The sequence below is a fragment of the Bombina bombina genome, chromosome 11 (genome assembly GCF_027579735.1).
Source record: "Bombina bombina isolate aBomBom1 chromosome 11, aBomBom1.pri, whole genome shotgun sequence".
NCBI lineage: Eukaryota > Metazoa > Chordata > Amphibia > Anura > Bombinatoridae > Bombina > Bombina bombina.
The window spans coordinates 60,843,812-60,871,080 of record NC_069509.1 but is presented as its reverse complement, the minus strand read 5'-3'; the positions used below and the strand labels follow the sequence as shown (position 1 = coordinate 60,871,080).

General features: G+C 39.8%; 2 protein-coding genes across 2 annotated transcripts in view; one reads left to right on the top strand and one right to left on the bottom strand.

Annotated features, from left to right (window-relative positions):
* SYNGR3 (synaptogyrin 3) overlaps positions 1-27,269 on the top strand; it is a 398,922-nt gene that overhangs the window by 276,649 nt on the left and 95,004 nt on the right. The window lies entirely within an intron of this gene.
* Positions 1-27,269, bottom strand: part of ZNF598 (zinc finger protein 598, E3 ubiquitin ligase) — a 69,808-nt gene that overhangs the window by 29,308 nt on the left and 13,231 nt on the right. The window contains exons 5-11 of the mRNA XM_053694487.1: positions 23,913-24,124; positions 19,817-20,034; positions 19,062-19,179; positions 18,552-18,739; positions 12,266-12,356; positions 11,284-12,077; positions 2,796-2,934 (exon numbers count right to left, since the gene is read on the bottom strand). Of these exons, the coding sequence (XP_053550462.1) occupies positions 2,796-2,934; positions 11,284-12,077; positions 12,266-12,356; positions 18,552-18,739; positions 19,062-19,179; positions 19,817-20,034; positions 23,913-24,124 (1,760 nt within the window). The remainder of the gene's footprint in view (positions 1-2,795; positions 2,935-11,283; positions 12,078-12,265; positions 12,357-18,551; positions 18,740-19,061; positions 19,180-19,816; positions 20,035-23,912; positions 24,125-27,269) is intronic.

Below are 27,269 nucleotides of genomic sequence, written 5' to 3'. Positions count from 1 at the left end.
TGCCTGATTCTAACCAAAGCCTGACAAAAAGATTGAACATCTGGGACATCCGCCAGACGTTTATGTAACAAAATAGACAAGGCAGAGATATGACCCTTAAGGGAACTTGCCGATAAACCCTTCTCCAATCCTTCTTGGAGAAAGGACAAAACTCTGGGAATCCTAACTCTACTCCATGAGTAGCCCTTGGATTCACACCAATAAAGATATTTACGCCATATCTTATGGTAAAGCTTTCTAGTCACAGGTTTACGAGCCTGGATCATGGTCTCTATGACCGAATCAGAAAACCCCCGCTTGGATAGAATTATGCGTTCAATCTCCAATCAATCAGCTTCAGAAAAATTAGATGTGGGTGAAGGAAGGATCCTTGAATTAGAAGTCTCCAAGGTGACAGATGACATGTCCACCAGATCCGCATACCGAATCCTGCGAGGCCAGGCCAGTGCAAGGAGGATCACCGATGCCCTCTCCTGCTTGATCCGAGCAATGACCCGAGGAAGAAGAGCAAACAGAGAAAATAGATATGCTAGACTGAAGGTCCAAGGAACCGCCAGAGTATCTATCAGCTCCGCCTGGGGGTCCCTGGACCTCGACCCGTATCTCGGCACTGTATGAGATGGCTATATAAAAATAGTTATTGTCTTTTTAAAGTTAAAGAGAAACTTTGGTATGTAAGTAGCAGTTCTCTTGCAACATAGAAAACATAAAAAAATCAAGCAAAAGTCTTAACTTTAGTAACTCATAAGAGAAAATTATTTTATTCGAATCGCAGTTCCCCAACAACATAAGGAAACAGATAAAGGATGATTAATCATGCAAAATCATAACTTTATTTTTTATTATTATTATTTTAATAAAACATAAAAAACTGTTACTGTCTCTTTAAATTTTAAACAGTTACTTTTTTTTTTAAAAACATTACTGTGGGCAGAAAAGGTTGAGAAGGAATAAGAGAATTAGAAAAAAAAAAAAAAAAAAAAACCAACAACACTACACCTCAGCTAACCCAGCTGAGGTGTATGTTAGCCCATGTGCACAAATTGAGTCAGTGGAAGCTAGAAACCTCATCACTGAGCTGATACTGATCAGTCAACAGCTGACATACATTTAGGCATATACTCGCTCATATCCACTTCTGTGAGCAGTAGTAAACCCACAAGGGGTGCGCTTCGCTAAATGACTAAGTGATCACATAACCCCAAGCGCAGACATCTACCCCTGTCTTCCGATAACCGGAAGTAATAGAGAAGAAGGCGCGCAACCAATTTGGCGTCATCACAAGCTCCGCCCATCGTGGGCGTTTGAATATGCAGTTCCCGATCGCCATTTACTTACAAAATAAGCCCCAGGGAACCATAAGCAGACTATCAGCTTTGTGGCTACACCCTAGGACAAAGTAGCACTCTCTGGCACTACTTTAAAAAATAATAAACTCTTGATTGAAGAATCTAATCTAACACCTCACTTTACCTCTTCCTATCACTAACGTAGGCAAAGGGAATGACTGGAGTGGGAGGGAAGGGAGGAGCTATATATAGCAGCTCTGCTGTGGTGCTCTTTGCCGCCTCCTGCTGACCAGGAGGTGAAATCCCACAAGGATGAAATCTGTGGACTCATTGTGTCTTTAAAAATAAATATATAAACTTACCACTAACTATTTTAACTAAAACTATGAACTCATATACTGGAAGACTACAATTCCCTCAGTGGAAGGATGCTACAAGTTTATAGGAATTTTCATGAAGATTCAAAAGGCAAAAAAAAAAAAAAAAAAAGTATATAAAACTGGAAATTATGATATTTCTTATTTTTTACTGTAAGCTTTGGAAATTGTAAATGCAAAAGGGATATGTAAGCATGTGTCATTTACATGTACTATTAAAAAGGGACGCTCAAGACGAAATTAAACTTTCATGATACAGATAGAGCACACAATTTTAAACAACTTTAAAATTCAGTTCCATTACCTACATGTGCACAATGTTTTTATATACACACTTTGAGGCAGCAGCTCCTACTGAGTATGTGCAAGCTTCACAGAATCTATATGCATTTTGTGATTGGCTGATGGCCGTCACATCATTAAGTGGGAGGGAAAATAGAACTGAAATGTTTCAGAAAGAAATCTACTCATTTAAAATTCAAACAAAATGATTTTGTATTATCTTTTTATTATGCATTTACTGATTATGCAATTCTGCTGTGTGTAGTGGTCTTTTAATAGTGTTATAACCCTCCACCACTTTAGACCCCAGGATATAAGACATATGGCAGAAGTGTTGCGCTATGAAATGAGTTTTAAGTGCTCCCTTGTGCAATGATAAATATGGGGAACATATAAGCCCCACAATTTGAGATAAAGTGCGAATCCTGTCCGCTCGCAAATTGCTAAATCTTGCCCTAATAGTATTTTTCCGTTTACAAACATCTAAATAGAGGACGTTTTAAAATGTATTTTTTTTTTTTTTTTTTTTTAAAAAGGATGCTCATTTTCATACTTGTGAATGGTGTGTGTGTGTCCCTGTGTACCAATATAGGTCTGGGAGTTGACTCATCAGCCAATACATTTAACACTTGTTTAGAAATCACAACATAGCAGTTGGGCACTGAGAACTGCAATGGTCAATAAAGCAGCTCCCCTGCATTTCCATATTGTCAAGTTATACTTTTTATATAAAATAAAAATCTAATTTTTGTTCGATGTGGCTTGCTTTGGCACCTTTGTCATTTAATTCAATACATTGATTCACCAGGAATAGAGACTGCAATTTGTTACTCTCTGGACTACTTACTCTTTCACAGGTTTGGGCGGTGGCTCAACAGGAAGGACTACAGGGGAGATATTACTAAAGCCAGGAGGAGGCATTCCAATGGATGTCGCCAACCCTGGGGGTGGTGTCAGCACTGGTACCGCCACTACTGGACAGAACCCTAAACGTAAGAAAAAGGAAGAGAAGGTGAAAAATTGTCAACTTTGTCTAAATGCAAGAAAGCTATCCAGCATTGTGCTGCTATGGAACAAAATATTGTGTGCTGATGATTTTAAAAGCTGTAAAATGCCTCAAGGGGAAAATATTATGGTTGTGCAAAAATTCTGTTATTTGACATTTGTTTCTATAAACGAATGATAAATATGCAGTGAGATTTGTTATTTATGCGTTTGATTTTTACACCAATAAATCCGGCGTCAAAAACAACCTAATGCCACAGCCATATCCCTCATTCTTTTCTATAACAAATGATAAACTTTTGTACAACCCTAGAAACTGTGAATAGTGACTATAGTAAAACAAACAATACAGATAATGTCTGCAAGAAACTGCATTACAAGTCTAATATGCAAATTAAGAGATATGAAGACAATTGTAACATTAAGTTTTTGCTAGTTTATAGCTCAAGAATAAACCTCTACAACATTCTCTTATGTATCTTTTTTATAAAATCTAAATACATTAATAGGTGTGTGTGTGTGTGTGTGTGTGTGTGTCTGTCTTTCTATAGATACACACACATATACACGCCTCATTTGCCCCAAGGCAGAACATACAAAGATCTTAGGTGTAATCGTAGAAAATGCAGCATGTCTGCAGAAAAAACAGGACACATTCAGAAACTGTTAGTACTTTCTAATGGGGAGCAGCACAACAAATTTAAAGTTCTCTTCAAACAGAGCAGTGTTCTGGCTGCACTGTGTAAGTTTTCCTTAACACAGTGCATCCAGAGCAAATTGCTGCTTGAAGTGAACAGTCAAATATGCATTAGCACTGCAAAGCAGCAGCGCACTGATTGTTGACTGGCTCTCAAGAGATTTTTTCGAACCCACCCTAGCCTTTCCCAGTCTGCAATGCTATTTACTCTGAATGTAAGACGTTTGTATGAGCATTGCATCTTTTTTATTACTGCATTTTTATGGTAGACAAAGAGAAAAGGTAGCAAAATTTAGTCAAGAGAAAATTAAAAATGTCTTTTTTGTATGCAGCTAATTTGCAATGCAATTTTCAACTACTGCACTATATTATAAAACGTACAAAATGGTGTTATTCTTCAGTTAACCAACACATTGCAATGTAACTGGTGCTTTAGTGTAACTGCCTAATTTAAAATTAAATTTTATTTAAAAATGACCTGCAGAAAAAAATCTCACTAAAAATAATCTCATCACAGAAAGTGAAGCACAGGACAAAAAAAAAAAAAAAAACTGACTGATTTTAACACCTTTAAAGCAGTGGGGAAGAAAAAAAAAAAAAAAAAAAAAAAAAAAAAGTAAAATAAAAAACATAATTTATGCTTACCTGATAAATTTATTTCTCTTGTAGTGTGTTCAGTCCACGGGTCATCCATTACTTATGGGATATATTCTCCTTCCCAACAGGAAGTTGCAAGAGGATCACCCAAGCAGAGCTGCTATATAGCTCCTCCCCTCACATGTCATATCCAGTCATTCGACCGAAACAAGACGAGAAAGGAGAAACTATAAGGTGCAGTGGTGACTGGAGTTATAATTTTAAAATTTAGAACCTGCCTTAAAGACAGGGCGGGCCGTGGACTGAACACACTACAAGAGAAATAAATTTATCAGGTAAGCATAAATTATGTTTTCTCTTGTTAAGTGTGTTCAGTCCACGGGTCATCCATTACTTATGGGATACCAATACCAAAGCTAAGTACACGGATGATGGGAGGGACAAGGCAGGAACATTAAACAGAAGGAACCACTGCCTGTAGAACCTTTCTCCCAAAACCAGCCTCCGAAGAAGCGAAAGTGTCAAATTTGTAAAATTTGGAAAAAGTATGAAGTGAAGACCAAGTTGCAGCCTTGCAAATCTGTTCAACAGAGGCCTCATTCTTAAAGGCCCAGGTGGAAGCCACAGCTCTGGTGGAATGAGCTGTAATTCTTTCAGGAGGCTGCTGTCCAGCAGTCTCATAGGCTAAACGTATTATGCTACGAAGCCAAAAAGAGAGAGAGGTGGCCGAAGCCTTTTGACCTCTCCTCTGTCCAGAGTAAACGACAAACAGAGAAGAAGTTTGTCTAAAATCTTTAGTTGCCTGTAAGTAGAACTTCAGAGCACGGACCACGTCTAGAATATGCAAAAGACGTTCCTTCTTTGAAGAAGGATTAGGACATAATGATGGAACAACAATCTCTTGATTGATATTCCTGTTCGAAACAACCTTAGGTAAAAACCCAGGTTTAGTACGCAGAACTACCTTGTCTGAATGAAAGATCAGATAAGAAGAATCACAATGTAAGGCAGATAACTCAGAGACTCTTCGAGCCGAGGAAATAGCCATCAAAAACAAAACTTTCCAAGATAAAAGCTTAATATCAATGGAATGAAGGGGTTCAAACGGAACACCCTGAAGAACTTTAAGAACCAAGTTTAAGCTCCACGGAGGAGCAACAGCTTTAAACACAGGCTTAATTCTAGCCAAAGCCTGACAAAAGGCCTGGACGTCTGGATTCTCTGCCAGACGTTTGTGTAAAAGAATAGACAGAGCTGAAATCTGTCCCTTTAGCGAACTAGCGGATAAACCCTTTTCTATACCCTCTTGTAGAAAAGCTAATATCCTAGGAATCCTAACCTTACTCCATGAGTAACTCTTGGATTTGCACCAATATAAATATTTAGGCCATATCTTATGGTAAATTTTTCTGGTCACAGGTTTCCGAGCCTGTATTAATGTATCAATAACCGAATCCGAAAACCCACGCTTTGATAGAATCAAGCGTTCAATTTCCAAGCAGTCAGCCTCAGAGAAATTAGGTTTGGATGGTTGAAAGGACCCTGAATTAGAAGGTCCTGCCTCAGAGGAAGAGACCATGGTGGACAGGACGACATGTCCACTAGGTCTGCTTACCAGGTCCTGCGTGGCCACGCAGGCGCTATCAGAATTACCGATGCCCTCTCCTGTTTGATCCTGGCAAGCAGCCGAGGTAGCAACGGAAATGGTGGAAACACATAAGCTATGTTGAAAACCCAAGGGGCTGCTAATGCATCTACCAGCACCGCTCCCGGGTCCCTGGACCTAGATCCGTAACAAGGAAGCTTCGAGTTCTGGCGAGATGCCATGAGATCCAGATCCGGTTCGCCCCAACGACGAATCAGTTGAGCAAATACCTCCGGGTGAAGTTCCCACTCTCCCGGATGAAAAGTCTGGCGACTTAGGAAATCCGCCTCCCAGTTCTCTACGCCTGGGATGTGAATCGCTGACAGGTGGCAAGAGTGAGACTCTGCCCAGCGAATTATCTTCGAGACTTCCAACATCGCTAGGGAACTCCTGGTTCCCCCTTGATGATTGATGTAAGCCACAGTCGTGATATTGTCTGACTGAAATCTGATGAACCTCAGCTTTGCTAACGGAGGCCAAGCTAGAAGAGCATTGAATATTGCTCTTAATTCTAGAATGTTTATTGGGAGGAGTTTCTCCTCCTGAGTCCACGATCCCTGAGCCTTCAGGGAATTCCAGACTGCTCCCCAGCCTAGAAGGCTGGCATCCGTTGTTACAATCGTCCAATCTGGCCTGCGAAAGGTCATTCCTTTGGACAGATGAACCGGTGACAACCACCAGAGAAGCGAATCTCTGGTCTCCTGGTCCAGATTTAGCAAAGGGGACAGATCTGAGCAATCCCCGTTCCAATGACTGAGCATGCATAGTTGCAGCGGTCTGAGATGCAGGCGCGCAAATGGCACTATGTCCATTGCCGCGACCATTAAGCCGATTACCTCCATGCACTGAGCTACTGATGGGCTTGGAACGGAATGAAGGACACGGCAAGCATTGAAAATCTTTGATAACCTGGACTCCGTCAGGTAAATCATCTCTACAGAATCTATAAGAGTCCCTAGAAAAGGAACCCTTGTGAGTGGTAACAGAGAACTCTTTTCCACGTTCACTTTCCACCCATGCGACCTCAGAAATGCTAGAACTATCTCTGTATGAGATTTTGCATTCTGAAAACTTGACGCTTGTATCAGAATGTCGTCTAGGTACGGAGCCACCGCTATGCCTCGTGGTCTTAGTACCGCCAGAAGTGAGCCCAGAACCTTCGTAAAAATTCTCGGGGCTGTGGCTAACCCGAAGGGAAGAGCCACAAACTGGTAATGCCTGTCTGGAAAGGCAAACCTCAGGTACCGATAATGATCTTTGTGAATCGGTATATGAAGGTAAGCATCCTTTAAGTCCACCATGGTCATATATTGACCCTCTTGGATCATGGGTAGGATGGTTCGAATGGTTTCCATCTTGAACGATGGTACCCTTAGGAATTTGTTTAAGATCTTTAAGTCCAAGATTGGTCTGAAGGTTCCCTCTTTTTTGGGAACCACAAATAGATTTGAGTAAAATCCTTGTCCCTGTTCCGATCGCGGAACTGAGTGGATCACTCCCATGATTAAGAGGTCTTGTACACATTGTAGAAATGCCTCTCTCTTTACTAGGTTTGTCGATAACCTCGAAAGATGGAACCTTCCTTGTGGAGGAGAGGTTTTGAAATCCAGAAGGTATCCCTGAGTTATAATCTTTAACGTCCAGGGATCCTGCACATCTCTTGCCCAAGCCTGGGCAAAGAGAGAAAGTCTGCCCCCCACTAAATCCGTCTCCGGATAGGGGGCCCTGTCTTCATGCTGTCTTAGGGGCGGGAGTAGGCTTTCTGGCCTGCTTGCCCTTGTTCCATGACTGGTTGCCTTTCCAACCCTGTCTGTAACGAGCAGTAGTTCCTTCCTGTTTTGGAGCGGAGGAAGTCGATGCTGCTCCTGCCTTGAAGTTACGAAAATTAGACTGTTTGGCCTTTGGTTTGTCCCTGTCCTGAGGAAGGGCGTGGCCCTTACCTCCCGTAATTGTCAGCAATAATTTCCTTCAAGCCGGGCCCGAATAAGGTCTGCCCTTTGAAAGGAATGTTAAGTAGCTTAGACTTGGAAGTTACATCCGCTGACCAGGATTTAAGCCAGAGCGCTCTGCGCGCCTGTATGGCGAATCCGGAATTTTTAGCCGTAAGTTTGGTTAGATGTACTACGGCATCTGAAACAAACGCATTAGCTTGCTTAAGGGTTCTAACTTTGCTCAAAGCCTCATCCAACGGCTCTGTGCGAATCGCCTCTTCCAGAGACTCAAACCAGAATGCCGCTGCAGCCGTGACAGGCGCAATGCATGCAAGAGGCTGCAATATAAAACCCTGTTGAACAAACATTTTCTTAAGATAACCCTCTAATTTTTTATCCATTGGATCTGAGAAAGCACAGCTATCCTCCACCGGGATAGTGGTACGCTTGGCTAACGTAGAAACTGCTCCCTCCACCTTAGGGACCGTCTGCCATAAGTCTCGTCTGGTGGGGTCTATAGGGAACAGTTTTCTAAATATCGGGGGAGGGGAAAAAGGCACACCAGGTCTATCCCACTCCTTACTTATAATTTCTGTAAGTCTTTTTGGTATAGGAAAAACGTCAGTACACACCGGTACCGCATAGTATCTATCCAACCAACACAATTTCTCTGGAATTGCCACCGTGTCGCAATCATTCAGAGCCGCTAATACCTCCCCTAGTAACACACGGAGGTTCTCAAGCTTAAATTTAAAATTTCTGAATCCGGACTCCCCGGATCAGAACCGTCACCGATAGAATGAAGCTCACCGTCCTCATGTTCTGCAAATTGTGACGCAGTATCAGACATGGCTCTCGTGTCATCAGCGCGCTCTGTCCTTAACCCAGAGCTATCGCGTTTGCCCCTTAATTCGGGCATATTATATAATACTTCTTTCATAACATTAGCCATATCATGTAAAGTGATTTGTAGCCTAGATGTACTTGGTGTCTCAATCCTACGCATCTCCCGAGCGGGAGACGCAGGTACTGACACGTGAGGAGAGTTAGGCGGCATAACTTCCCCCTCGTTGTCTGGTGATAGTTTCTTTATCGGTACAGATTGACTTTTATTCAAAGCAATATCAATACAATTGGTACACATCGTTCTATTGGGCTCCACATTGGCTTTTGAACATGATGAACAAACAGTTTCCTCTGAATCAGACATGTTTAAACAGACTTAGCAATGAAACTAACAAGCTTGGAAATCACTTTCAATAAGTTTACAAGCAATATAAAAAACGCTGCAGCGCTTCAAAAATACAGATATAATTAAACAATTCTTAACAAGAAGTGTATTATTAGCAGAGGATTGCACCCATTAGCAAAAGGATGATTAACCCCTCAATACCCAAAACGGATAAAACAGATATCAATTAAGATTTAACGCTTTTAATCACAGTCAGCACACTGTCACAGATCTGCTGTGACTGATTACCTCCCTCACAAATGAATTTTGCAGACCCCTGAGCTCTCTAGAGACGTCCTGGATCAAGGAGGAAGAAGCAGGAAGAGTGTGCAAGAATTTTAACTGCGCAACAAGGCACTAAAACAAGGGCCCTCCCACTCCAATCACAACAGTGGGAGCCCTGATATAATGGTTTCCATGCAGAAAAATATGTTAGCCATGTGGAAAAAAATCATGCCCAAAGCGATTTATCACCAATGTACCTCACAAAAACAAATAACATGCCAGTAAACGTTTTATTAAAAAACAACATTTTTCAATGTCATGCAAAGCTATCACTAAGCCTGCTACCAGTCGCTACCACTGCAGAGAAGGCTTAAGTATTATTTCAGTGTTAACAGTATTTTCTCAGTCAAATTCTAGTCCCTAGAAAATAACTCGACTGCGCATACATTTATCAGCCTGATACCAGTTGCCACCACTGCATTTAAGGCTGTACTTACATCATACGGTAACAGCAGTATTTTCTTAGTCAATTCCATTCCCAGAAAATAAAGTACTGCACATACCTCATTTGCGGAGGACCCCGCATGCTATTCCCAGTTTCTGAAGTTACCCCACTCCTCAGAATGTCGAGAAAAGCCAGTGGATTTTAGTTACGCCTGCTAAGATCATAGAAAAAAAAACGCAGGCAGTTTCTTCTTCCAAATACTGCCTGAGATAGAAAAACAGCACACTCCGGTGCCATTTAAAATAACAAACTTTTGATTGAAGAATAGTTAAGTAAAAACTCCAGCTCCTCTCGCGACCTCCTTCTTTGTTGAGGGTTGCAAGAGAATGACTGGATATGACATGTGAGGGGAGGAGCTATATAGCAGCTCTGCTTGGGTGATCCTCTTGCAACTTCCTGTTGGGAAGGAGAATATATCCCATAAGTAATGGATGACCCGTGGACTGAACACACTTAACAAGAGAAATAAACATTTTACAATTTTTTTTTTTAATTAACGATACATTCAAAAAGAATCCCCCTTAAAATGTATTTTGACTGTGTTTACTTTATAATACTTCTGAAGCTGTGTTTGTCGCAATACCTTTAGAGAGGAGAGAATGAATTCCACCAGGCTTTACAGGCACATATAAACACTATCATTTTCTGTTGACTTAAAGTAACATATCAAACAAGTGTAAAATCTCTGAACACACTGACTCTTTACTCTAATTGTGTAATGGCCACCCGTGCCCCAGCACTTCCATTATTTAGGGGAACACATTGGGGGGGGGGGGAGATAATGGTAACATAGATTGTTGCACTACTCATAACTAAAGGGACCTAAAATCTGTATGCTAAATCCCTTGACTGATTCAGAAAATGTTTAAAAACCTGACAAGAAAATATCACCTTAAGATCTCTCTGCAAAAACTGGAGATAGATGGAGATAGAGATATAGATATATTATAAAAATCAAACAGCTTCATCAGTGCTGAAGTTACACTTTTGCTTTACTGTAATCTCATGAGATTTCATTGAAATCCTGTGAAAATTCATAGGAGATGGGAAATAACATGACAGATGCACGCTCCCTTGAAAGTCCTGGGACTAGCATCCTGATTAGCTACTTAAAGTCTAATTACAATGAAATGTGGCTGCTGAGGAAATGAGGTAAAATATCTTCCTTTTTTACACAGAGATGCTGTATCACTTTCAAGTGCTTCAACATTTGGGTATTGTGTCCCTTTAAGTATTTTCTATTACAATCCCAAGAAGTCTTATGACATTTTAAGGGATGTATCCTTGAACTGCCTTAGGATTGCCAAAACTTTGTAAATCATGCTAGAACAAAATCAGTGTTAAACGATTTGAATAAATCTTGTTTGCAATGCCGTGCTTAGCTGCTTATATATGTTGGGTATCTAATATCGCTTTAAAGCACTCATCCTAAATATATTTATATTTTTCCTGAAGACCAGCAAGACCTATTTATGAGAAATTATCATTGAATATTTTACCTGGGGGTGGCTTCCGTAGGACTTTGCTATTCACCAAGGCTGGGAAGTCTTCTTCTGGTAAGGGGAACTGAGGTGGAGATATTGCAGGCTTTTTAAACCCTGGGGGATCTTTAGAGGTACTGCTTTTTTCTAATACTTTCTTCTCCATAGGACCGTTTACCACAGTGTTAGATTTGTCACTAAGAATAGAGTTGGCAGGTGGTGTTGGAGTGCGCTCAACCTCTGTTGCATTTTCTTTATGAGAGGAGTCAGCAGGCTTGTTTTCCAAAGGTTGGGTAGTAGGAGCAGAGACCTGCTTCTCTGAACCAACCCTCTTCTTTTTGCTAATCTTTCCACTGGTCTGAGGAGGTGCTGAGGTCAACAGTTTGGATATATCAATCATGGTGGGGGCATTACGGAATTCCTGTGCAGTGATTCCGTTTTGGTCGTCGTCCTCATCAGAAAAGGAAGGTTTGGAAGTCGTTTTTTTAAAGCCTTTCCCAATGCCTTGGGCTGCAGAATTCTTCAACCCTTTGATAGGAGTAGATACACTAGGAGCTTGTGTTTTAGCTGTGCTTTTGGAAGCACTAGTGGCCCATGCAGACGTTACAGCTGACATGGGTTTGTTTGATTGGATTTTGGAAACCAGGGCTGGGAAATCCTCCTCCTGAAATTTATTGGAGGACCTTGCAGATGAGTAGGGAAGCCCTGTGGTGAACACAGTTGAAGAACTGGAAGAAGAGGCTGAAGAAACAGCAGAAAGGCTTGGGAAATCTTCATCCTTCAACTTAACAGGAGCTGCTGTCTTCACAGCACTACAAAAAGAAATTAACACGTCTTCTAAATATATGAATGGTAGAGACAGAAATGTATATTAGGACAAAAGTAAATGGGACATTCAAAAAAAGGTATAAAATATGACCCTTTAAGATTTGTTGACGTTTATTGCAGACATCCCTAAAACGCTGATTAAATAAAGTGGCAACTATTCCACATTAAATACCTTGTTAGTGGTGCTGCTGCTGGTACAGATCCAAATGAAGGATTCATAATTCCATTAGATGCATTCAACTGATCAGTGGATTCTCTTGGACCTATTAATATTACACACAATAGCAATTTAGTATTAGAAGATATGAAGACATCACACAATGATAACTAGAAACATTAGTTGGCCTACAAAAAACATAATTTATGCTTACCTGATAAATTTATTTCTCTTGTGGTGTATCAGGTCCACGGATCATCCATTACTTGTGGGATATTCTCCTTCCCAACAGGAAGCTGCAAGAGGATCACCCACAGCAGAGCTGTCTATATAGCTCCTCCCCTAACTGCCACTACCAGTCATTCGACCGAAGACAAGCAAGAGAAAGGAGAAACTATAGGGTGCAGTGGTGACTGCAGTTTAAAAATAAAAAACACCTGCCTTAAAATGACAGGGCGGGCCGTGGACTGGATACACAACAAGAGAAATAAATTTATCAGGTAAGCATAAATTATGTTTTCTCTTGTAAGGTGTATCCAGTCCACGGATCATCCATTACTTGTGGGATACCAATACCAAAGCTATAGGACACGGATGAAGGGAGGGACAAGGCAGGCGCTTAAACGGAAGGCACCACTGCCTGCAAGACCTTTCTCCCAAAAGTAGCCTCCGAAGAAGCAAAGCATCAAATTTATAGAACTTTGAAAAAGTATGAAGCGAAGACCAAGCCACCGCCTTACAAATCTGATTAACATAAGCCTCATTTTTAAAAGCCCATGTGGAAGCTACCGCTCTAGTAGAATGAGCTGTAATCCTTTCAGGAGGCTGCTGGCCAGCAGTCTCATAAGCTAAGCGTATTATACTCCTTAGCCAAAAAGAAAGAGTAGACAACAAACAATGCAGATGTTTGACGAAAATCTTTAGTAGCTTGTAAATAAAACTTTAAAGCACAAACCACGTCAAGATTGTGTAAAAGACGTTCCTTCTTTGAAGAAGGATTAGGACACAGTGACGGAACAACAATCTCCTGATTGATATTTTTATTAGATACCACCTTAGGTAGAAAACCAGGTTTGGTACGTAACACTACCTTATCTGCATGGAAAATGAGATAAGGGGAATCACATTGTAAAGCAGATAACTCAAACTCTTTGAGATGAGGAGATAGCTACTAAAAACAGAACCTTCCAGGATAAGAGCTTAAAGGGACAGTTTACTCAAAAAATTTCTCCCCTTTAATTTGTTCCCAATGATCTACTTTACCTGCTGGAGTGTATTAAATTGTTTACAAGTAGCTCCTTTACCCTTATATTGGCATTTGAAATTGTTAATTTAGCATGTGGTATCCCCACCTATTCTGAAAGTTTGTGGCCGCGCGTACCAGCTATAGATAAGCTTTGTAAACACAGCCAGCAGAAGAAATTACACTCCCAGTGTGATAAAGCAGAAATAAGGTAATAAAATGTTGATTTTCCATTATTCTCTCAAAGTATTGGTGATTGTTTTAAGGACAGATATAAGATAAAGAAGCAGGTATATGTGCACAATGTGATACATTAATGAGATCTGATTATACCTACAAGCTCAACCTATTTTATTAGGCTGTGGCTTCAAAACACAAAATCAGAGCTTTAATATACAGAAATAAACCTTAAAAAGCTAATTTTCATACATTTTTTTACTCTGCAGTTGGTAAAAAAGGCAATTGTAAATACATTAAGGGAAAAACTATTTTACAGTATACTGTCCCTTTAATATCTATGGAATGCAAAGGTTCAAACGGAAGCCCTTGAAGAACTAAATTTAAACTCCAAGGCGGAGCAACAGGTTTAAACACAGGCTTGATTTTGACTAAAGCCTGACAAAATGCCTGCACGTCTGGAACCTCAGCCAGACGTTTGTGCAAAAGAATACACAGAGCAGAAATCTGTCCATTTAAGGAACTAGCTGACAAACCCTTCTCCAATCCTTCTTGGAGAAAAGATAATATCCTAGGAATCCTGACCTTACTCCATGAGTAACCCTTGGATTCACACCAATGAAGATATTTACACCATATCTTATGATAGATTTTCCTGGTGACAGGCTTTCGCGCCTGTATTAAGGTATCAATGACCGACTCGGAGAAACCACGCTTTGATAAAATCAAGCGTTCAATCTCCAAGCAGTCAGCAGCAGAGAAATTAGATTTGGATGGTTGAAAGGACCCTGAAGTAGAAGGTCCTGCATCAGAGGCAGAGTCCATGGTGGAAAGGATGACATGTCCACCAGATCTGCATACCAAGTCCTGCGTGGCCACGCAGGTGCTATCAAAATTACTGATGCACTCTCCTGTTTGATCTTGGTAATCAGACGAGGGAGCAGAGGAAACGGTGGAAACACATAAGCCAGGTTGAAGGACCAAGGCGCTGCTAGAGCATCTATCAGCGCTGCCTTGGGATCCCTGGACCTGGATCCGTAACAAGGAAGCTTGGCGTTCTGGCGAGACGCCATGAGATCCAGTTCTGGTTTGCCCCAACGTTGAATCAACTGTGCAAACACCTCCGGATGGAGCTCCCACTCCCCCGGATGAAAAGTCTGACGACTTAGAAAATCTGCCTCCCAGTTCTCTACCCCTGGGATATGGATAGCCGATAGATGGCAAGAGTGAATCTCTGCCCATTGAATTATCTTTGAAACCTCCAACATCGCTAGGGAACTCCTTGTTCCCCCTTGATGGTTGATGTAAGCTACAGTCGTGATGTTGTCCGACTGAAATCTGATAAACCTCACTGCCGCTAGCTGAGGCCAAGCCTGAAGAGCATTGAATATCGCTCTTAGTTCCAGAATGTTTATTGGAAGGAGTGCCTCCTCCTGAGTCCACGACCCCTGAGCCTTCAGAGAGTTCCAGAAGGCTGGCATCTGTTGTTACTATTGTCCAATCTGGCCTGCGGAAGGTCATACCTTTGGACAGATGGACCCGAGATAGCCACCAGAGAAGAGAATCCCTGGTCTCTTGATCCAGATTTAGTAGAGGGGACAAATCTGTGTAATCCCCATTCCACTGACTGAGCATGCAGAGTTGCAGCGGTCTGAGATGTAGGTGGGCAAACGGAACTATGTCCATTGCCGCTACCATTAAGCCGATTACTTCCATACACTGAGCCACCGAAGGGCGAGAAGTATAATAAAGAACACGGCAGGAATTTAGAAGTTTTGACAACCTGGCCTCTGTCAGGTAAATCCTCATTTCTACAGAATCTATCAGAGTTCCCAGGAAGGAAACTCTTGTGAGAGGGGATAGAGAACTCTTCTTTTCGTTCACTTTCCATCCATGAGACCTAAGGAATGCCAGAACAATGTCCGTATGGGACTTGGCAATTTGGAAATTCGACGCCTGTATCAGGATGTCGTCTAAATAAGGGGCTACTGCTATGCCCTGCGGCCTTAGGACCGCCAGAAGTGACCCCAGAACCTTTGTAAAGATTCTTGGTGCCGTAGCTAACCCAAAGGGAAGAGCCACAAACTGGTAATGCCTGTCTAGGAAGGCAAACCTGAGAAACCGATGATGATCTTTGTGTATCGGAATGTGAAGATAAGCATCCTTTAAGTCCACGGTAGTCATGTATTGACCCTCCTGGATCATAGGTAGGATGGTTTGAACAGTCTCCATCTTGAAAGATGGGACCCTGAGAAATTTGTTTAGGATCTTGAGATCTAAGATTGGTCTGAAGGTTCCCTCTTTCTTGGGAACCACAAAGAGATTTGAATAGAAGCCTTGCCCCTGTTCCTCCTTTGGAACTGGGTGGATCACTCCCATAACTAGGAGGTCTTGAACACAATGTAAGAATGCCTCTCTCTTTATCTGGTCTGCAGATAATTGTGAGAGGTGAAATCTTCCTTTTGGGGAAGAAGCTTTGAAGTCCAGAAGATATCCCTGGGACACAATTTCCAACGCCCAGGGATCCTGGACATCTCTTGCCCAAGCCTGGGCGAAGAGAGAAAGTCTGCCCCCTACTAGATCCGTTACCGGATCGGGGGCTGATCTTTCATGCTGTCTTAGAGGCAGCAGCAGGCTTCTTGGCCTGCTTACCTTTGTTCCAGGCCTGGTTAGGTCTCCAGACCGGCTTGGACTGGGCAAAATTTCCCTCTTGTTTTGCATTAGAGGGAGTTGATGCCACGCTCGTCTTAAAGTTTCGAAAGGCACGACAATTAGTTTGTTTGGTCCTTAATTTATTAGACCTATCCTGAGGAAGGGCATGACCTTTTCCTCCAGTAATATCAGAAATGATCTCCTTCAGTCCAGGCCCGAATAGGGTCTTCCCCTTGAAGGGAATGTTGAGAAGCTTAGACTTTGAATTAACGTCAGCTGACCAGGATTTAAGCCATAGCGCCCTACGCGCCTGTATAGCAAAACCTTAGTTCTTAGCCGTTAGTTTGGTTAAATGAACAGCGTCAGAAACAAATGAATTGGCTAGCTTAAGCGCTTTAAGCTTGTCAAGTATATCATCCAATAGAGTTTCTACCGGTAAGGCCTCTTCAAGAGACTCAAACCAGAAGGCCGCAGCAGCAGTGACCGGGGCAATGCATGCAAGAGGCTGGAGAATAAAACCTTGTTGAATAAACATTTTCTTAAGGTAACCCTCTAACTTTTTATCCATTGGATCTAGGAAAGCACAACTGTCCTCGACGGGAATAGTTGTACGGTTAGCTAGGGTAGAAACTGCTCCCTCCACCTTAGGGACCGTTTGCCATAAGTCCCGTGTAGCGGCATCTATTGGAAACATTTTCTTAAAAATAGGAGGGGGAGAGAACGGTACACCTGGTCTATCCCATTCCTTAGTAATAATTTCTGAAAACCTTTTAGGTATTAGAAAAACATCAGTGTAAACAGGCACTGCATAGTATTTATCCAATCTACACAATTTCTCTGGCACTATAATGGTGTCACAGTCATCCAGAGTAGCTAAAACCTCCCTGAGCAACACACAGAGGTGTTCAAGCTTAAATTTAAATGTAGACATATCAGAATCAGAGTTAAAGGTTCTGACACATGGGGCGAGTTAGTCGGCATAACTTCCCCCTTGTCAATTTCCTCTGGTGATAAATCTTTTAAAGACAGAATATGATCTTTATAAATTAAAGTAAAATCAGTACATTTGGTACACATTCTAAGAGGGGGTTCCACAATGGCTTCTAAACATAATGAACAAGGAGTTTCCTGTATGTCAGACATGTTTAAACAGACTAGCAATGAGACCAGCAAGCTTGGAAAACACTTTGATAAATGTAAACAAGCAAAAAATAACAGTACTGTGCCTTTAAGAGAAACAAATTGTCAGAAATTGAAAAACAGTGATAAAAAGCAGTAAATCTTACGAAATTTTTACAGTGTGTATAATAGACTAACAGAGCATTGCACCCACTTGCAAATGGATGATTAACCCCTTAGTTTCAAAACCGGATCAAAAAAACTATAAACGTTTTTTTTAACAGTCACAACAAACTGCCAACCTGTACTCACAGTGAGAGGGCCATAAAAAACTATCCCTAGGCAAAATCTAGCCAGCCATGTGGAAAAAACTGGGCCCCAATAAAGTTGTATCACCAATATGTAGAAAAAAACGTTTAAACACTCCCAGCAAACGTTATCTTATTTTCAGTAATGTGAGAAAGTAATAAGAATATTACCTTTTACAGCAAGCATGATACTAGTCGTTATTAATTCACTGTAATCAGGCTTACCTTAAATAAATCCGGTATTAACAGCATTTTCTAGCATATTCATTTCTCTAGAAAAATTTAATCTGCACATACCTCATAGCAGGAGACCCTGCATGCCATTCCCCCAGCTGAAGTTACCTCATCTCTTCAGTTATGTGTGAGAACAGCAATGGATCTTAGTTACAACCTGCTAAGATCATCAAAGACCACAGGCAGACTCTTCTTCTATTTTCTGCCTGAGGCTAAAACAGTACAACTCTGGTACCATTTGAAAATAATAAACTTTTGATTGAAGATAAACTACATAAATTCACCACATCTCTCTAGCTACTTCCTATCTTGTAGAGAGCTGCAAGAGAATGACTGGTAGTGATAGTTAGGGGAGGAGCTATATAGACAGCTCTGCTGTGGGTGATCCTCTTGCAGCTTCCTGTTGGGAAGGAGAATATCCCACAAGTAATGGATGATCCGTTGCCTGGATACACCTTACAAGAGAAAGGTGACCATGCAACATGATCCTCTAACTGCACAACTCCTACATTATTACCCTCCATATAATATAGAAGGATTTAAAGTATGGCATTAGTACACAACTCACCCATAGAATCTCCTGTTGATTTGAGGACAGTTTTGGGTTTTCGACTTTCCTCAGGATCCCGTGTTTCTTCCTTCCTAGATTTTGAATTTTCTAGGTTATCTTGCAAAGGTTTCCTAACCATCTCTTCTTGCCTTCTGGCCGCTACGGATGCCCGTACTGCAGCTGCTACCTCTCGGTCTTCCTCCTCTCTGTAGGTTATAATATATAAAGCAAATATTGTATGAAATAGTTTTGCATAGAAAAGATACAATGCAATATATTAACACGCTGAGATTCTAAACCAAACTAGACAGATTTAATTCCAATGTGCTTCAGGAATAATTGTATAATTGAATTTTTTTTTAATAATTGTATTTTTTTTTTATTTTATTTTTTTTAAAACAGTCATGCAAAAGTCTGGATTTCTAAATAATCCTGGATGTGAGCACACACATTTGATTTAGGAGGATAGAGGGTAATTTGATATATATATATATATATATATATATATACACAAAATTACAGACGAACCGTTTATATCTCCAGCTTCCCCTCTTGTTCTGCTGCCCTCCGTGAGCTGCCCCCCTTGATGGTCTTGCCTGTCTGTTATATCTATCAACTTCTTCATAGTCTTCTCCTCCAAGAATCCCTGAGAAATAAGATGTTTTTAAATGGTGAGTGTACTTGATCATTATGGATCAGGGCGACGTAGCACTCACAAGAAATAATCATGTCAAATAAAATACATATTAATACACACTTCTTTCAAACTTTTTTTTTTAAATAAAAGTGATTGTTTTAATTTATATTAAAAAATAAAAATTTAGGCCATAACACTAATAAGGTTTATTAAATAAGTAGATATTACTGGTAATGATAAAATGGTGTACACACATGAATAACTTGCAAAAGTACATTTTATACATAAAATAGTATTTACAGCTGACTGAATTAACTACAATAAAAATGCTTCTGTTTTGTGAAGAACAAATACATTAATTGTAGTGGTCTATTTGCTGGCCTTCTTTATTTTGCATTTATGGTGAATCAGAAAATAAGAGCGCAATGCTGTAGAAACCTTATGTTGATGCTAGATTTGGCAGATTACTCATTTTCATATTTAAATTCGGATACATGCTTAAAAAGGAGGGATAGGTTGTGGTGTTTAGCACAAGTTCAACACTTAGTATATTTATTCCATTCCAATTATTACAATGGGAAAAAAAAAAAAAAAAAAAGATACACAAAACCTCTCTTTGTTGCAACACAAGCAAGAAGCTCCTTACCTTCATTCCTGCGGCTGTGACGTGGTGCATAATTGATCTGAATGTCAATCTGACGGTTCTGCCTTGCTTCAGCTCGATTCTTGCTGTGGCAAGTGGTCTTGTGTGCTTTGTAATCGATTTCAGTCCGAAAAGCATGTGTAAACTGTTCCGTGCTACATCTCCCCTCCTCACAAAGGAAATGGCTTTCGCGGAAATGATCTCGTAGGAAGGGATAATCACTGCACGAAAAGGACCTTAGTTGTAAACACTTGAAAAACTTGTGCTTGAAGGGACACGAAGCCAACATTTTCTTTCAGGAATCAGAGAATACAAATGTAATAAACATTCCAATTTACTTCTATAATCTAATTTGCTTTATTTTTTTTAAGATATCCTTTTTAAAGAAATAGCAATGCACATGGATGAGCCAATCACACGAGGAATCTATGTGCAGCCACCAAATCAGCAGCTACTGAGCTTATTTAGATATGCTTTTCACAAAATTATATCACGAGAATGAAGCAGATTAGATAATAGAAGTTAATTGGAAAGTTGTTTAAAATTATATTCTTTACCTGAACCATGAAAGAAAAAATTGGGGTTCCAAGTCCCTTTAAGTGGTGTAGCCGGTATGCTGGCCATTCTAGCTGCACAGAAATTAAAGTGTCCCAGTTCTGACCTTGAGATAACTATTAAAATCTAGTAATGTTATGCATGTACATTTTCTTACTATTATTATAATCAACCTCATCAATTATTCTCTAAAATGCACTTAAAGACAGGCCCCCTTTGAAATTAGTGTTTCTGTCCATTGAGGTTTACATAAAATTGTACTTCTGAGATCGCATTTTTCAGAGGTCCTGCTGAATCTTCACTAAACCGCCGTTCAGAGGAGAAATATTACAGCGACAATCACTCTTCTACCTTCCTAAAGCACTCCACTACGTCAGGGCTTTACAAAAATAACAAAGCCAGCTGTATTCTTGAAACCGGAGCCCCGAAGCAGGCAATTGAGGCCTAGGGCGGCGGCCCATTATAGGTGGTGCTTTCCCCCCTCAGTCATCAGAGGTACTCAGCTGCAACATACTGCATAAGATAGTCTGCTGGGGACCCTATCAACTCTACTCACAAGAGATCTACAATTGAAAAGAGGAATCTAAGACCCTTATAAGAAAAAAAAAAAAAAAATCACCTAAAAAAGAAGAAAAAAAGAAAAACATCACCTTGCTATTAAGATGGCCGCCACATGAGACATACCGCTTCCAGACGATACCATCTCTCATTGGCACAAGTTTGAAACGCTTTGCCAAGAACTCATTGACAAAGCTCCCTTCAACTTCCTAGTGGGTAAACTCCATGCTAATCAAGTTCCTACCTCAGCTGCAAGTGGACCGCAGGACTCCACCCTCTCTATAACAGACCACAAGCAAGGAGGGCCACATCGCTTAGAGACAGCTATCACCGTTCTACAGAGATCAACACACACTAAGTCTACCGGAGGAGCCAGAAGACCCTTGAGACATCTCTTACAAGGTCTACAACACCAGGCATAGTGCAACAGATCAGTGCATCTCTGGTTGCGACAGGCAGGTCTTCACGGATGGAAAAACAATCATCGCAGGCCACAGGAGTTTGTGGGGGGCTTCTGTGAAACACCTATCTGGGATTACTACCACTTCGTATGCTTATAAAAACACCTCCGATCGAGCCTCATACTCACGGCAGCACAATGCACACCTAATAGACACTCAGAGAGATATCCATGTTATTTACTAGAAAGATTTGTTTTACTGTTATAGCTATATCCATTATTATCAGTATACAGTATAAGATTTGGGGGTACAATTACCCTAACTTAATTTAAGAAGACTAATTTGCATTTACTCCAAAATAATTCTAACACGCAATAATATTGGGGTGACAGCAGCTTCTCTCTGGTAATCAGCGGCCGGGACTGCAGGGAGGAAAGCGAAGATACATCTTGTACAATTAGTAGCCCCTAATATTCTACTAACAGGATATAATGAAATTGTTTACATCTATTTGAGCGTTGCACTTCTACTTATGCCACTAGACGCCACCCAATATATACACAACAACATAGAATTCCCAGCACTCAGATGTATACCGAATCCATGTGTGTAAAAACAAGTGTTCATTTCTTTTGTAAATCATTCATAAAAACAGCAGCAAAGATCAAATCAGATCAAAACAGAAGTGGAAGCAAACAGGTCAAACATGTTTCGTCTGTGATAACGTAACTTCCTCAATGACCTATGGGCTCGGGAACTACCATGCATGCTTATATAGGGCAATAAACACCCCCCTTTGTATAGTGTTAGAATTAACCCTTTAACTACTTAGATAAACACTGCTATTGAAGGCAAACTTCCTTATCCTGTTTATGGCTACTGTTCGCTTTGTACACGTGTGTATAAATGGCCCTTATCTGTCTATCAGTTAGTATATACAATTTACTGAGTGGAAAATATGCAGTTATTTTTATAATATTTAAGCTAAAGGAGAACCATTTTATACACATCCTGTGATTTGCAAATTAGAATAAAACATAGTGACCGTGATTAAACAAGCAATTTACCCACTTAAGGTAGCCATTTACAATGTATGCATAACTTTAATCCTAGGACAGTTTTACATTCCATTAAGGTAAAGAATAGCAAATTATACACAACTTTAGTCAAACAGTTTTACATCCCATTCACTATTTAAAACTGCAGGGATCCTAGTTCCCGAAGTAAAGATCCAAAAAAACTGCTGTTGTTTTAAGGATTTAATTCTATTACCCCCACTGGGGTGTCTAAGTGCATGTTCAATATATACACAACTTTCTCCCTGGGGTACTTCTTAATACACACGATATAGCAAATAACGCCCTTACTTACTATCTAGTCAGTAATAATACCGCTTCTCTTTCAAAAGATATAGATCTAAGCAGGCTATCTTTTATTCTTATTTTTTATACCGACATGGAACAGATTAGTTGCGGTCATTAACCAGCACACTTGATAACATTTACGTTACATCATTGTTTTTTCCTGTTTTACTTTAATGTATTCCCTATCTCTATGCTCTACACCAAGACAATGGATCCAAGAGTGGTCCACATTGCAATAAAATGGCACTAAAATGAGGTATTTGCAGTATAATCCTTTTTAAAACTGTTAGCGGTACTTTGGTGGTACTCAATAAAAAATTAAAAAAAAAAAAAAAACACACACATTGTTGCCAGATGGCTAAATACATATGAATGCTCCTGAGCTCATATAGGATTATTCTTTAATAAAGATACCGAAGGAACTTCGCAAAACTGATAATAGTAATAGGGAAAGTTGTATAAAACCTCATGCTCTATTCAATCTATAAAAGTGTAATTTTGACTTTACTGTAATGGAAAAAGTAACGATTGAATGAAGTATACATGTGACAAAAATAAATAAATATATATTTAGTTTGGGGATCCAAGAACTCACTGCAAGTGTGTATTGCCTGGGTGCACTCTATGGTAGATAGGTAGAAACTTCAAGGAAAGAAGAGGATATAGATATATATATATATAAAAAACTTTATCCATGCTAATTTTAAGCCATCTTTATATCAGCCAAGTCTAAACATTTTTAGCCACTTAAGGATTACTGAAGTACCCTGTAAGTCAGCGGTCATTCACATACCCCATTAGAGGACTTGGAAATAGTGCAGGTATTGCCAATGTCAGAAGTGAGGCAGAGCTGCACTAGTAAACCACTTAAAAGACCGACTTACCTTGTACGTTATGCATTTGTTAAGAGGTTAAAAGAAAAATCTTGTTTGGTGCATTAATTTTTCAATAGCCAAACTCCACCCATGCTTTTCTCATTTAGAGAAGCCACCCTGGGCTTGAGTCTGCAGCTGACAAGGCTTGCCCTTGTCATGATGTTAGCATAAAGTGCATCGTTTTCAGTTATAGCCAAATTATAAAACTGATATGTAGCGTGGTTAGCCTTGAGAAGTAAGCCGTGTGCCTTTTCAGTTCAAAGAATTAGAAAGGCCACAACTTTTGAAGCTAAATTACATTAAAACAGAAAAAGTATATTTTATATTTATGAGTTTTACAACACACCTGTAATATTCCTGAGCCCCATCAGAATCACAGAAGTGGCAGAAGTAGTGGTCTCTGCGTAGGTGTTTCAGCAGCTCATCATTATCGAGGTAACGTTCATCACAAAACTTGCAAAGCGGATGTCCGCGGTGGGATGTGTCTTCTGGGTCGCCGTGTATGCGATGGCGAGCGAGGTCTCTTCGGCTGTACCACTTCCGTTCATAGGTAAAGTTCTAGGGGATGGCAACATGAAAACACATGATTGAATTACATTGTCTTGCTATTAGAAGCCACATGCACGATAAGGAATATTTTAAAATATTTAAAAAAGGACACAACCCATTTTTTTTCTTTTATTATTCAGATAGAGCAGAAATTTTAAGCAACTTTCTAATTTACACCTGTTATCAATTTCTTCATTCTCTTGGTATCTTTATTTGAAAAAGCAGGAATGTAAACCTACGAGCCGGCCCATCTTTGGTTCAGCTTGCCGATTGGTGGCTAAATGTACCCACCAATCAGCAAGCACTATCCAGGGCCCAAAAATGGTCCGGCTCGTAAGCTTACATTCCTAATTTTTCAAATAAAGATGCCAAGAGAAAGAAGAAAATTTGATAGGAGTAAAATTAGAAAGTTGCATGCTCTATATGAATCATGAAAGAAAAAAAAATTGGTTTAGTATTCCCTTTAAGCTAAATGGGCCAACTAAATTAAGAACCATATTGATTTTAGAAGGAAAAGTTCTTCAATAAAGATGACCTCTATAAAATAAAACCTAAGAAAAATTGCAAAGTAGTATATAACCGCATAGCATAGAGATTCCTTTTACAACTCAGGGACATTTGGTATATTTATGGTGCCCAAGTAACTTATACCATAGTAATTAGAACATTCATTTTCATATTTGTTAGTTATTAGTTTTAAAAACTAGCAACCAGTTTCAACTAGTTTTGTCCAAAATAAATTGAAATGACAGGCTCACCGCTCACTTTTTTGGTCAGACTCGAAAATACCGCAAATCCACTTACGTCAATTGCGTATCCTATATTTTCAATGGGACTTGCATAACGCCGGTATGACGAGTCTTCCAAAAAGTGAGCGGTACAGCCTCTCCTGCCAAGACCGATACCGCATTTAAAAGTCAGTAGTTAAGAGTTTTATGGGCTAACGCCGTAGTATAAAAATACTCTTAACTAAAGTGCTAAAAAGTACACTAACACCCATAAACTACCTATTAACCCCTAAACCGAGGACCCCTCACATCGCAAACACTAAAAAAATATTTATAACCCATAATCTGCCGAACCAGACATCGCCGCCACTATAAAAAAAAAATATATTAACCCCTAAACCGCCGCACTCCCGCATCGCAAACACTAGTTAAATTATATTAACCCCTAATCTGCCGTCCCTAACATTGCCGACACCTACCTACATTTATTAACCCCTAATCTGCTGCCCCCAACGTCGCTGCAACTATATTAAATGTATTAACCCCTAAATCTAAAGTCTAACCCTAACCCTAACTTAAATATAATTTAAATAAAATGACTACAATTCACTAAATTATTCCTATTTAAAACTAAATACTTACCTATAAAATAAACCATAAGCTAGCTACAATATAACTAATAGTTACATTGTAGCTAGCTTAGGGTTTATTTTTATTTTACAGGCAACTTTGTATTTATTTTAACTAGGTAACTATTTAATAGCTACCTAGTTAAAATAAATTCAAATTTACCTGTAAAATAAATCCTAACCTAAGTTACAATTACACCTAACACTACAATTAAATTAATTCCCTAAACTAAATACAATTAAAAACAAATTTAATTTTTTTTTTTATCTAAAGTACGAAAAAAAAAAAAAAAAAAAAAAAAAAAAACACTAAATTACAGAAAATTAAGTTTTTTAAACTAATTACACCTAATCTAATCCCCCTAATAAAATAAAAAATAAAAAGCCCTACCATATACTAAATTACAAATAGCCCTTAAAAGGGCCTTTTGCGGGGCATTGCCCCAAAGTAATCAGCTCTTTTACCTGTAAAAAAAAAGTACAATACCACCCCCCCAACATTAAAACCCTACTCTAAAACCCACCCAATACCCCCTTAATAAAACCTAACACTAACCCCTTGAAGATCACCCTACCTTGAGAAGTCTTCACCCAGCCGGGCCGAAGTCCTCAACGAAGCCAGGCGAAGTGGTCCTCCAGACGGGCAGAAGCCTTCATCCAAGCCGGCCAGAAGAAGTCCTCCAGACGGGCAGAAGTCTTCACCCAGGCGGCATCTTCTATCTTCATCCATCCGGCGCGGCTCTGTCTTCAAGACATCCGACGCGGAGCATCCTCTTCAAACGAAGTCCAACTGAAGAACAAAGGTTCCTTTAAATGACGTCATCCAAGATGGCGTCCCTTGAATTCCGATTGGCTGATCAGCCAATAGAATGCAAGCTCAATCCGATTGGATCAGCCAATAGGATTGAACTTCAATCCTATTGGCCGATTGCATCAGCCAATAGGATTTTTTCTACCAGCCAATCGGAATTCTAGGGATGCCATCTTGGATGACATCATTTAAAGGAACCTTCATTCTTCAGTTGGACTTCGTTTGAAGAGGATGCTCCGCGTCGGATGTCTTGAAGATGGAGCCGCTCCGCGCCGGATGGATGAAGATAGAAGATGCCGCCTGGATGAAGACTTCTGCCTGTCTGGAGGACCTCTTCTGACCGGCTTCGTTGAGGACTTCGGCCCGGCTGGGTGAAGACTTCTCAAGTTAGGGTGATCTTCAAGGGGTTAGTGTTAGGTTTTATTAAGGGGGTATTGGGTGGGTTTTAATGTTGGGGGGGGGGGGTATTGTACTTTTTTTTTTTTTTTACAGGTAAAAGAGCCGATTACTTTGGGACAATGCCCCGCAAAAGGCCCTTTTAAGGGCTATTTGTAATTTAGTATAGGGTAGGGCTTTTTATTATTTTGGGGGGGTTTGTTAGGGGGATTAGATTAGGTGTAATAAGTTTAAAAAAAAAACTTATTTTATTATTTTCTGTAATTTAGTGTTTGTTTTTTTTCATACTTAAATTGTATTTAGTTTAGGGAATTAATTTAATTATAGTGTAGTGTTAGGTGTAATTGTAACATAGGTTAGGATTTATTTTACAGGTAAATTTGAATTTATTTTAACTAGGTAGCTATTAAAAATAGTTAATAACTATTCTACCTAATTAAAATAAATACAAACTTACCTGTAAAATAAACCCTAAGCTAGCTACAATATAACTACTAGTTACATTGTAGCTAGCTTAGGGTTTATTTCTATTTTACAAGCAAGTATTTAGTTTTAATTAGGAATAATTTAGTTAATGATAGGAATTTTAT